The sequence below is a fragment of the Crocuta crocuta genome, unplaced genomic scaffold, assembly GCF_008692635.1.
Source record: "Crocuta crocuta isolate KB4526 unplaced genomic scaffold, BGI_CrCroc_1.0 scaffold1529, whole genome shotgun sequence".
Classification (NCBI taxonomy): Eukaryota; Metazoa; Chordata; class Mammalia; order Carnivora; family Hyaenidae; genus Crocuta; species Crocuta crocuta.
The window spans coordinates 69,769-82,860 of NW_027532160.1; the positions used below are offsets into that span (position 1 = coordinate 69,769).

A 13,092-nucleotide genomic window follows, 5' to 3' on the forward strand; every position below is an offset into this window, starting at 1 on the left:
GTTTTTCCTCCAGGTTAATTTTAAGGAATACCCATGCCGCCTGAGGTGTGTGTTTGGCATCTGGGCTCCATGTCCAGCTTTATGCTAGAAAATTCCTGGAACACACATTCTCAATGGATGACTTGTGGCCTCCGAGACCATTTCAGGCCAAGAATCTCATTAAAGTTTCGTTAGCATAGGTGACAGCTAGCCAAAAAAGTAAGCTGCCTTAAGGCGAACAGTCCTGGGAGAGAAACTGGGGGGACCTGCCCACTGGGCTGTGGAGACTGAGCAGGGCAGCTGGGCAGCTCTATCTCTGGACCTCTCTGCCAAAATCTGGCCCTGGGAACAAAGGAATACTTCAGCTCCTTCTTACTCTTTTAACACCAACGGCTGTGGGAGAGGGAAAGGCTCAAGGCCAGGACTCAGCTCCCAGCCTCCATCTCATCCCACAGCTGCTGCATTGGGTCGGTGTGTGGGGGCGGGGGGCTGCTGAATGTCCTTGCTGTCCCCAGGGCAATATTGAGGCCAGAGTGGAGCCTGCTATGCTGTTTGCTGGCTGCAAGAACTGGTTCAGGAATGGTAGTTGGGGAAGGGATCCGGGGCAGGGGGGAAGTGGCAAGGGGGGCACACAGGTCTAGAAAAGTTTGGGACAAAGCAGGTGGAGCTGGGAACAAATTGGTTAACTTTAATTGCCACTCACTGTGGTGCTTTTCCCCTTTCCCTTTAATTCTGCTTTGAAAAGAATAAATTTGTATTTGTTTACTTTGCTTCTTCTGGTTATACTCTGATTCTGATGTTCCACATCCTTCCCTCATTTAGGTGTGGGAAGAGAGGGTGGGCCAAGAAGCCGCAGAGATACTGCAAAACATGGGCTACCAGATGAGTTCAGCACCTGCTGGACAAAACAAAAACCAGCCTACCTGCGTTAGCCCCATCCACTATTGTTATGTGGATTGGTTGCCTCTCAAGGTTCCACGCAGATTAGCCAGTTATCCCTTCATGGGACGAGCTGTCTATAGCAATAGTTCTTAAATAATCACCCTCATCAATCTGAGGGAGTTTTCACCAGCCTAAAGCAATGTGAGAAAAATCAAAACAATTCAGTGAATTTCCATAAAGTTACATTTACTTAATTTAAAGATCTTTTATTATGGGCATATAATTTTTGGAGTGTTAAAATGCCCCTGTAACTGTGGTGAAACTGTGCCCCTGATGAAACTATGNCGCCCCAGGAGTCCCTCTTCCCCACCACCAAGTTTTCTTCTCACCAATCTATAACACCACTGTCCAATAGAAATATAATGTGAGCCACATACACATATTTTTTAACAGCCATATATAAAAAATAAACAGGTGAATGGGGCTCCTGGGTGGCTCAGTCTGTTGGGCATCCAACTTCAGTTCAGGTCATGATCTCGCTGCTCAGGGGTTTGAACTCCACACTGGGCTCTCTGCTGACAGCTCAGAGCCTGGAGCCTTCTTCGGATTTTGTGTCTCCCTCTCTCTCTGCTCCTCCCCCACTTGCCCCCTCCCTTGCTCTCTCTCTCGCTCTCTCTCTTTCTCAAAAATAAACATTAAGAAAATTAAAAATACATAAAAATAAAAAAAAAATAAACAGGTGAGGGGCACCTGGGTGGCCCAGTTGTTTAAGCATTTGACTTCTGCTCAGGTCATGATCTTGTGGTTAATGAGTTAGAGTCCCACATCAGGCACTCCGCTGTCAGTGCAGAACTTGCTTCCAATTCTGTGTCCCCCACCTCTCTGCCCCTCCCCTGCTCTCTCAAAACATAAATAAATTTAAAAAAATAAACAGGTGAAATTAATTTTAACATTTAACCTGGTATATCCAAAACATCATTTCAACATGAAATCAGTGTAAAACAATGAGATATTTTATATTCCATTTTTTTAAACTAAGTCTTAGAAATTGACAAATTCAGCTGGAAAGAAACGAGACCCACACAGATCCAGACAATTTACTACTCATAGAAGACAACCAAAGCAAGATCAGCAATGGTATCACCTCCCTGCATCCCTTGTTCCACAGGATGCCACTGAAACAAGAGGCCCAAGGACACACAACATGGATAGTGGGATATTCTATAGCCTAGCGGCCAATTCCACACTGCAGCTAAGCAATTTTATGGCCTGCAGCTATATCCTTTGGGGATGGTACAGCAGGCAGAAAGTCCTATGTCTGGGGCGCCTGGGTGGCTCAGTCAGTTGAACGTCTGACTTCGGCTCAGGTCATGATCTTGCGGTTCCTGGGATCGAGCCCCGCGTCGGGCTCTGTGCTGACAGCTAGCTCAGAACCTGGAGACTGTTTCGGATTCTGTATCTCCCTCTCTCTCTGACCCTCCCCTGCTCATGCTGTCTCTCTCTCTCAGAAATAAATAAAACATTAAAAAAAAAAAAGTAAGTCCTATGCCTTATGAGGACTTACTCATTACCTGAATGAGGGAGGCAGATGAGAAACTGCCTCCCAGAAGCTTCCCTCAAGATAGGGAGGTGAGAAATGGTCTTGTAGTGACTTCTTGTGAGACCGCCTATCTTCCCATGTTTCTGAAGGATCACAGGGCATTCTGCCTATGCTAAGAGTGCAAGGTCGGCAGGGCACCAGTTCCCCTAGAGAAACTGAGTGTATATTTTATACTTACTACACATCTCAGTTCAAGCTAGCCAAACGTCAAGTGCTCAAAACCCACATGTGGCTACTGCATACCATATTGGACAGCGCAGGTTTGTAATATGCAAAATTTAGAATCACTGGGCTGTAGAAAAAGACTTCATGAGGTATCGTGTGTGTGTGTGTGTGTGTGTGTGTGTGTGTGTGTGTCAGGGTGAGGTGGTGAGTCAGGGCAGCAGTAAGCCTTGGGTGACTGGAGGGCAATGGTGAAGCAGTTACCCTGGGTTACAGTGAGATGTGGTAGCAGAAGAAATGGAAGGTCACCGCAGACGCATGGACTCACCCTTGCCCCTTCCTGTTGTCTTCCCTTCCATCCTGCTTCTCAGCAGAGTTCTGGCTGTTCTTGGGCTTTAGTATTGGACAGAGGCTGAACTAGGGCTCTTCTACCTCTAGCACCTCTAGATGCCACCTGTGGCACATATACCACCCTCACTAGCCTCAGTCTCTCCAGCTATGTCCCCAGGATGCTTTGTTATCTGTTTCTGCTGAAACTCTGCCTTCCTTTTTTTTTTTTAAGTTTATTTATTTTGAGAGAGAGAGAAAGCATGAGCAGGGGAGGGGCAGAGAGAGAGGGAGAGAGTGAGAATCCCAAGAAGGCACAGAGCCTGATGTGGGGCTTGAACTCAGGAACCGTGAGATCACAACCTGAGCCAAAACCAAGAGTCGGGTGCTTAACTAACTGAGCCACCCAGGTGCCCCCCTCCTGCCTTCCTTCATCTGGAAAAGCCTGTCTTCTTTCAAAATGTTGCCTCTTCCCCCAAATCTTCAGTCCCTTTCTCCCACTTCTCATCTTTTAAAGACTGGATTTCTGGGAAAAAAAATTTTTTTACTACCATCTTGGTTTTGAAGCTGTCCTCTAGCTTCTTTCCTAATCTTAACTTCATTTTGTTTGCCCTTAATGGGTCTATCTTCCTTAGTCCCACTTCCTCCCCACATTTGCCCCCAGTATCCCTTCCATCTTCCATCCTCTTCTACAGGCCCTGGCCATACATACTGACCTGTACTTCACTGCCCCTGGCTTATTAACTTGAGCTTGGAATGGGAGCACTATAAGTGGCACAAAAAACTTGAGTTCATTTCCTAGAGCAGCACTGACTCCATCAATTGGGACCAGGCCTGTGTCTAGCTGGACTACTTCCAGAAAACCCTCACATACCTCTTGGTCATAAGCATTATCATCCTTGATGTCTAGATGAAAGCATAACAGGCCCCAAGAGGTGTAGGGACCTGCTCAAGGTGAATGGAAAAGCCAGGATTCCAGCCTGTGTTCTTTCCACTACAACATAAGTCAATGCAAATATTGCCATTTTTATCACATCTCTAGATGCTTTCTCAAAATCCCAGTGCGATATGGTTAATATGAGATGATTTACTTAGTTCATTAGGAGTTATCCCAAGAGCTCTTTAAAAGGATGCCCCAGTATTGACAGTATCTTCTGTCATTTCCTGATGGTAGAGTTTATTGGTTGTCTCTCTAGTTTCCTTTTGAATAGGAGTGTACTCATCATGGAAGTGGTTTAATAAAGTGACAGCAATCCATTTAAAATGAAGAATTTATTTATTGCTTAAAGAACACAAGCCAGAAAACTTTAACAATACAGCTGAAAAAACAAACCCACTCAGGGCTTTTAAAGGGGTCTTCATAGGCATCACAGGCATCTGATTTTTCCTAACCTTTTCTGATGGGGGTTAGGATGAAGAGGCTCAGAATAAAGACAACAACTCAGAATTTCATCTCTAACTATTCTCTTAGCTGGCAAACAATAACCAGACACAATCCTAAAAACACAACAGAACAAAGATAGCAGCAACAAGAAATCATCCCTGAGCAGGAAAGCTGCCCCTATTACCTTAACAGAGAGGGGACACAACCTGTTGTTAACTGCTGGGAGGTAGGCACTTAATTCACTGTGGGAGGTCCTAGACTTTGGTAGAAATGATTTGTTCCATGTTTTAGGAAATATTTAAAATAGAATAAGGGAACTGAAAACATATGCAAAACAGCTGTACGGCCTTAAGGCTAGACTTATCTGTCTTTGGCAAGCATGGTTGAATCATTTGATGGCACCAACAGAACAGAGGCAATATAAGCAATTCTCAAATTGATAAAGAGAAGGGAAGTTCTATATTGAGTTGGGATTTTAGGTCTACTACTTTTTATATTCTGTCCCTTTCTACACAGCTATCAACTTCAAATGTGACTAGCAGAAAAAGTTTCAGATAAACAAATAAGTGACTCGGCAGAAGGCAACGAAAGGGACAAAAACACGTACAATTTCATCCAGTCTTCAGTCTGGATAGTGAATCCAAGGTTCATGTGCCAGGCCGAAGGCTCTCTTACTTCTGCAAAATAGATTTCAATTGTTCCTGGAGGAAAATGAGCTGTAGGGAGAGGCAGAAAAACATGAAAAATTGTTCTGAAATCTTAAGTTCCATTACTTGATCTAGAATTTACTTGTATGTGGGGCGCCTGGGTGGCTCACTTGGTTAAGCGTCCGACTTTGGCTCAGGTCATGATCTCAAAGTTTGTGGGTTTGAGCCCCATGCTGGGCTCTGTGATGACAGCTAGCTAACAGCCTGGAGCCTGTTTTGGATTCTGTGTCTCCCTCTCTCTCTCTGACCCTCCCCTGCTCATGCTGTCTCTCTCTCAGAAATAAATAAAACATTAAAAAAAAATTTAGAATTTACTTGTATGAACCAAAAAGAACTACTGTAATTTGTATTTTATAAAATTATCTGAGTCTTGCAATGTGTCAAGAATGCACGCACAACGCTGCATGATGTTGTCTTTTACTGTGCCAAACTTCTAAAAGGAAGCTTTAAAATTAAATATGCTTGCTGTTAAGACTTTGTATTTCTGGGAAGAGTGTACAGAGGGATCACTGTAGCCATATTTCAAGAGTGAGAAAATAAAGCAGTTGGGATAGCCTTTTTCTCCTACTGAACACTGTATCTTAAACCAAGTCTTAACTGCTGCTTCTTGCCATGTTATGATACACTTGGAAACCAAACCAAAGACCTGACTTGTCAGGAGCCTGATGATATTACACTTATTTTTGTTTCTTTCTAAGTCAGAAGTCCTGAACCTTCTGTGGTGTAGAATGTATTTGTTTATTTTTACTTGGAATTGCAAAGTGACCAATAACATTTAGAGGTATACTGTCTTTGGAACAGACACTGGTTTTGAGTATTATTCAATTCAGGTCACTCCATACCAGCATAGATTTTCATTCTGTGCAATGAAAGGAATGGAGCATTAGAAACTGATCCTATGCCACACATCACCTACTGAATTATGAGAAGTGCTCCTATAGTAATTTAGAGGCTCTTTACACTCTGGTGCTGATGTGATTACAACCACTGACTGCCCAAGTTCTTTCCCCTTTGTGGGCTCTCTCACCATCCCCTCAAGGAAGGTTCTTCCCCAGGTTTGGACTTCTTGCTAAACAGTCAACCTGGAGAACTCATCTATCTCCACAGCTTCAATGATCATTTCTCTGCATGAGCCACTTTCCAATCTCCCATTTTCAAAAGTGCTTCTAACTCAGCATGATTCCAATTTAGTTCATCATCTTCTCCATCACCCGCCCCCAACAATTCCCTTCCTGCTGTCTTCTGTTAGTGGCACACCATTTTCCAGTTACTCAGGCTTTGGACTTCTCTGTTTTCCTTTTGGGCCCATGAATCCAATCTATTGTTAGGCTCAGATTCCTTCCATCATTTGCATCTTCCTCTAGTCTCTCTCCACTCAACAATTTCTCCTATATACTGCTGGCAGAGATATCTTCCTGAGTCACTCCCCAGGTGAAAAGTTTTGGTGGCTCATTATGCCCTATACCAAAAATCTCAACTCTATCCTGTCATCACCGCCTCTGAGTCACCATGCATGCTACTTTCTATACAGAATGCCCTCTTTTCCGTATCTCCTTATTAAAACCCCACCCTACCTTTTAAGGCTCCAGCCAAACATCATTTCTCTATGAAGTATTCCTTAGTCTCTATGGACAAAAGTGAGCCCTTATTCTGTTAAACTGTCCCTCTCATGGATCTCTCTCCCTGCCTGGAGGCAGAGACTGGGTTGTAAGCATTTTGTAGCTCCCTGCAGAACCTAGCTTCAAGTAGGCAATAAATGAACTAATAACATAAAGGACTGTGAGTGAATAAAGTTTACAGCTACATTTCCATGTTGAAAATAAAACTCCCCAATACTACTTACATAGATGAAAACAAAAATGTTCAGCATGTGCTAAAGCAATTTGGCATTAATTGTTCACATGGTTGTTTATAAGCAGTGCTTGGTTAAGTGATTTCCTAAAAGGAAGGGAATATACAGAATTCTGCTGGCCTTGCTTGTATGGGGAATGGGGATGGGAGTTGGTGTCTCTACCTTAAGAGCCCTATGCTAAACCCATCATATGACCCCCAGTTCCTTTACAATTATTATCCTCAATTTTATAGAGCTGAAGCCAGCATACATCTTCTGTACAGCTACCTGACCCTCACTTATCCCACATCATCCCACATTCTCTTTTCACTCTTCTCACTCTCTTGTGGCTTTAAAAAATATAGCTGTTCAAGTCAGAAATCTGGCATGCGTCCTTAACACTTTCTTCAACACCCAATAACTGACTCAAGTCCCAACCATTCTACCTTTAAAATACATTTTCCCATATATGAATGTTTGTAGCAGCATTATTCATGATAGCTAAAAAGTGAGAACAATCCAAACATCCATCAGTGGATGAATGGATAAACAAAACATGGTGTATGTATCCTTACACACATGGAATATTAGAATATTATTCACCCATGAAATGGAATAAACTACTGATACATGCCACAACATGGATTAACTCTGAAAACATTATACTAACTGAAAGAAGCCAGATACAAAAGACCATATATTATAAATGTCCTTTTAGATAAAATAAACAGAATAGGGAAAGTAGATGAGAAAGTACATTAGTGGTTGCCTTGGTCCAGCAAATGGGAGGAATTCAGAAAAAATGGGGAGTGACTGGGCATTGAATACAGGTTTCTTTTTGGGGTAATGAAAATGGTCTAAAATTGCATTGGTGGTGGTGCAATTCTGTGAATATACTAAAAGCCACTGAACCATACAATTTAAATGTATGGTATCTGAATTATATCTCAACAAAGCAGTTATAAAAGCATTTTTATTACAGTTAAAATATATATATTCTTTCCATAGCCACTGCCACCACCTTAGTTCAAATTGTCATTTTCCCTTATCAGACTACCAGATGGCCTCCTAACTGGCCTCCCGGCTTCTAGTCTTGCTCCCCTATAATCCATTCTCCAGATAAGAATCAGAGTGCTCTTTAAAAAGTTTAAATTAGGGGCGCCTGGGTGGCTTAGTCGGTTAAGCATCCGACTTTCGCTTAGGTCATGATCTCGCAGTTCGTGGGTTCGAGCCCCGCGTCGGGCTCTGTGCTGACTGCCAGCTCAGAGCCTGGAGCCTGCTTCAGTCTGTGACTCCCTCTCTCTCTGACCCTCCCCTGCTCACGCTGTCTCTCCCTCTCTCTCCTAGAAATAAATGAAACATTAAAAAATTAAAAAAAAAAAAAGTTTAAATTAAATGTGATTCTCTCCAGTTTAAAACTCTTCAAGGGTTTCCCACTGCACTTAAGACTAAAACCCATCCTCCTCCTTATCACAGCCTGCAAGGGATCATATTCTATGGCCTCTGCCTACTTCTTTACCCTTATGTTAAGTCATGCTTTTCCTCACTTTAAATACTCAGAGGTCCTCAAAGAGGCCAGGTTCTTTCCCGCATGGGGGACCTGGAATATGCTCCACCCAAGAGGCTCCCCATTCCCTCTTCACCTGGATTTACCCTTTAGGTCTCAGCTTATGTATCAACTCCTCAGAAAGGTCGATCATTTTAATTTAATTCCTTTTAATTCAGGACTCCTTTTATTCAAATAGCACCACTGATATTCTTCCTCCTTCACAGCACTTTTTTTTTTGCCATTTGTACTTCTCTATTTGTATATTAATTTGTTCACTGTCAATCTTCCATGCTAGACAGTTAGCTCCATGAGGACAAGTACTCTATTTGTCTTATTCAACACGGTATGTACATCTTGTGCTTTACACTTAATAAGCATTCAGTATCTGCTGAATGAGTGAATTTTCACAAAAACCTTGTTCCAACCTGCTATCCTCATTTAGAAGATTTGCCCACTACTGCTCCTGTGAAAAAAAACAGCCAGAAATGACTTTGGGGGTGGGGTGGGGAATTCTTTGCATCAAATGTTTTCTGGTTGATTCGAAAACACACTTCTCACCTGCTCATTTTTTTCTTTTTCCTGTAACTTAAGCTGCTCCAGCACAGACCATAAATGACTCTGGAACACAAATTGTATAAATGATGAATGCTGAGTCTCAAAGGAAAAGGGAACCAAGTGAGACAAAGAGTTTGGCAAATAATTTGATAAGAAAACTGTCAGTCATAACAAAAGAGCACTCTTTTTAAAGGATTTAGAGTGTAAAAACTGCATCCCCTAACTACAGAGCCATCTGATTTGATTTTATAAACCTACGCATGACATTTTTTTCTTGCCCTAAAATAAATGGTTGGAATGCCTTTTGGAATGTTACCTTTTTCTAGTTTAGCACAAATCCTTTGACTGTGGTGAACTATTAAAAAAGCTGGCTTGGAATATGGTGCTGACTCATTCATTTCCCTGCACTAAGGCAGAATATTATTATGTCCTCCATGCAATATCACAATAATACCATACACCTGTATCTTTCAAAATGTGTGCATAAAGAACAACATTCTAAGTAGGTACAGTTCTGTGTCGAGTTGCTCCATTTTGATGACTACAGCTCTCCAGAAAACGAAATCTGGCAAGGAATTTTCTAGATGCTTCAGAATTTCCCTCACTACAAAAATGATGCAAATATGGCCTAAACGTACATTTTCCTTTTGTTGAAACATGTATTAATAAAAATCAAGCAAGATATTTATTCTTGTTCAGGCATGCATCATAACATTTAAAAATGAACTTCGTTAATTTTCTTTCACTTCAATGAATACATTTTGGTACAAACAACATGATTCAATTTGTGTCTTACTGCCAGTTACTTAATCTCTTTGAATTTCAATTCCCTATCTATAAAATAGGGTTAGTGACAGTACCTGTATTTCAGGAATGTGAGCATGAAATGAGATGATACATGTAAAATGCTTAGCTCTTTATGTGCCTTTTACATAACAGATGCTCAATATTGGTCATCATTATCTCAAGTCTCCTGGTCTCTTCCCAAAAATGCTTGTATGAGATGATCAAAATTACTCAGATAAAAGGAAATAGGGCTATATCTTATTAGGGGTTTCTAAGAGGTCGTTTAGGTCAACAAATGAATAGAAATGATGCACAGAGATGATACAAATTAGAAACACAAATATGGAATTTTGACAGTAAGATATCAAGGTATCTTTATCCCAGCCAACAAGAATTTACCTTGAGCATCAGGCTTTCCACTTTCTTTAGGAGATCCCTCTGTCTTTGTGCTTTGCGTTGAATCTCTTGGAGCTTTTTCTCCGTGTAATGAATCTGCTTCTGAATATCCCCGACTAACAGAGACAGACAGAAATTTTATCTAAACATGGCCCAAACTGGTGGACCGAGATTAAAATCAACCAAAACTCCACTCCACCTCTCAGCCACCACTTCTCAAATTTAGCCTTGCATCTAACACGTGTTTAGAGTCAATCTTCAGCACTGCCAACCACTCTGTCCCACCCCTTTGGATTTTCCTCCCATAACTTACCTGCTGAACTGGCTCCTTCCTTTGTCTCATACTGGCCAGATGCAAAGAACTTGGCCTGTTGCTCCCTTTCCATATCCTCTTCATAATAATCTTTCTCAACTTCATCCTCATCATTGTAGTCATCTTCTTCATCATCCTCATCCTCTTCCTCATCCTCTTCCTCATCCTTATCATCACTGTTGCTGCTAGAATCACTAAACATCTCCCGAACCATACCATATTCTATTGGTTTTAAGCAAGAGGAAGGTGAATCTATCTGAATCTTTTCAAATGACTCCCACTCAAGTTGCAGTTATCCTCCATCCCCTCAAATTCATTGAGCAACCAATGAGTTTTAAAAATAATTTTCTCAAAGGAAGGTCCTTCCCTTCCTAAAACAATGGCAGGAAATGCAAAACACTAACATTCATTCATGTATTCAGTGATCAAGACATTTAGAGTATCTAAGGGCCCATAGGAATTTAGGATACATACCAGGGACTGATGGGAGATTAGAACACCAGTCTAAAACCCCTGGAGCACCGAGGGAAGAGGAAAGAATGGCCAAAGCATCCTTTTTCTATGATTGCCTGTGAGTCTCCAGAGAATGGTCTTTCGCGCAGTCAACACCTGCCCTCTCGAAGCTCTTGTTTTGCCTTTATTAACATACCTGATGAGAAATGACTCTGCTTATAGCCACTTATTCCTGGGGACATTGCAAAGCCTGGGGTAGAGCCTTGACTATCTATTTCCTTGGTTTCATCTTCAGCAATGACTTCCCATCCTGAAAGGAGGGGTGGTCAAGGAACAAGCAGAAAGAAAGGAGAAGGCACAGTTGAAAGGGAAGAGGCTCTCTGGATGAAAGTGCTATTTAATTTGGTCCAACTTCAGGCCATCTGTATCTGGATTCCTAGTATGAAGAAGTACCTTCTATTGACTTACACAAGTAAATAAATTTCTATGGTGTGAAATTACTGTTCCTAGCTAGGAAGTAACATTTCCAAAACTCTGAAGTTCTACACACCAAAATTAGCAAAAGTGAGGGCTTGTCAGCAAGTACATACAGGGCCGAACAGCCTTCAAGAAAAATATTTAGTATAAAAGGATACGAGCACTGACAGCTTCAGCATCTGAACACAGTAGTCTTTTCACTTCTTTTTCCACATCAGGAGATTCAATGTACTGAACCAAAGTGGGAGAAAGGGGGATACCAGTAATGTCATTTAATACCCTGTGTTTTACAGGAATGCCCTTCTCCTACATACCAATGAATTCAAATAATTAGGTGTCTTTAACATCCATCCAAATAAAATTTCTACTTTAATTAATGCTATTTATGAAGAAATCTTTGACCAGGGTCTAGGTTTTTGTATGTAAGCTTATTTTTTCCCATTCAAACAAATTAACTTGATACATTTAATCTTTTCAATCTGCAACTCTGTCTTAAAAACTTCTCTCAGAAGCACAACCCTTAGGTCTCAGTTATTAATTATTTGCCCTGACCCATACTGGCAAAGAACTCCAATTCCTTGTTATTTAGAAGTGATTTGGCTTAAAGATCTAAATTCCCAGAGTTCACTTTTCCACATCTTTATTATTAAAGATTTTCCTATAAAAACTGGGTCTTAGCTACATGTTCTCCCTTAAATCCAATTTTAGACAATTATCTCCACAGCAACCAATTTGTCATGCCACAAATAGAAATCAGAACTTTGATGGGGAATAAGCAATTGCAAACAATTCCTGGTAAAAGTGAATCCTGGCTTCTAAGAAATGGCTCTTAAAATAAGTATCAGAGAAAAAAGCAGATTAGAATACAGAGTCACTGGCCAAATGGTATCTTCCTCTAGGAGTTATCAGGCATTAAGCAACGAATCCATTTTTAAGTGAACCAATTTTGTGTATGTGTATGGCAGTAGCAGTTAGAGATGAGAAGGAAGGCTTAAATGTAACCTTTATGATTTCTTTGATTTGCCTGAAAGTAATGAGCTATGAAATAAAACATACTAAGGGTAAACAATAAAATTATATAATGATCGCTCTACCTCAGGAAAGCTGATTTCTTCAATTTGTTTGAAATCAATGAGCTATGAAATAAAACACAATAAACAATGAAGTTATTATCATAACTGTTCTACTTCACTAAAGCTTAAAGGATTCTAAAATTATTCCTAACTTAGTTTTACATTTAGTAGGCACTCATAAATACTGCTGACTGACAGTATAAAAGCCAAGGCAACTGTGTCCATGGAGTGAGAGATTCAACACAGTAAAGCTGTCAGTTATCCCCAACTTGATATATAGGTTCAATGCAATTCCTACCAAAATTCCAACAAGATTTTTATAGACATTGAAAACTTTTTCTAAACTTCAAACTTACTCAAAAATTTATGTGGAAAGGTACAGGCTCTAGAATGACTAAAACTATCTCAACAAAAATAATGAGAAGAGTCTTCCTCATTTCAAGACTTATTATATAGTCACACTGTGATATCTGTAGAAGGATCAACACATAGATTAATGGAACAGAATAGGGAGCCCTGAAACAGACACACACAAAAATGCCCAAATGATTTTGACAAAGTGCAAAAAACAATGGAGGAAGGAGAGTCTTTTTAACAAATGGTGCCAGGACAACTAGA

The 13,092-nt window shown here is 40.8% G+C and overlaps 1 protein-coding gene across 2 annotated transcripts in view; it reads right to left on the reverse strand.

Moving 5' to 3' along the window:
* Window positions 1–4,213: 4,213 nt before the first annotated feature.
* The window catches only part of TAF7L (TATA-box binding protein associated factor 7 like), an 18,777-nt gene continuing 9,898 nt past the window's right edge, over window positions 4,214–13,092 (reverse strand). The window contains exons 7-13 of one of the 2 annotated variants that reach the window (XM_077776441.1): window positions 12,496–12,537; window positions 11,560–11,632; window positions 11,121–11,234; window positions 10,472–10,693; window positions 10,162–10,274; window positions 8,980–9,039; window positions 4,214–5,050 (exon numbers count right to left, since the gene is read on the reverse strand). In XM_077776441.1, the coding sequence (XP_077632567.1) occupies window positions 5,006–5,050; window positions 8,980–9,039; window positions 10,162–10,274; window positions 10,472–10,693; window positions 11,121–11,234; window positions 11,560–11,632; window positions 12,496–12,537 (669 nt within the window). In that variant the 3' untranslated portion in view covers window positions 4,214–5,005. The remainder of the gene's footprint in view (window positions 5,051–8,979; window positions 9,040–10,161; window positions 10,275–10,471; window positions 10,694–11,120; window positions 11,235–11,559; window positions 11,633–12,495; window positions 12,538–13,092) is intronic. The other variant, XM_077776442.1, reaches the window with a different exon arrangement.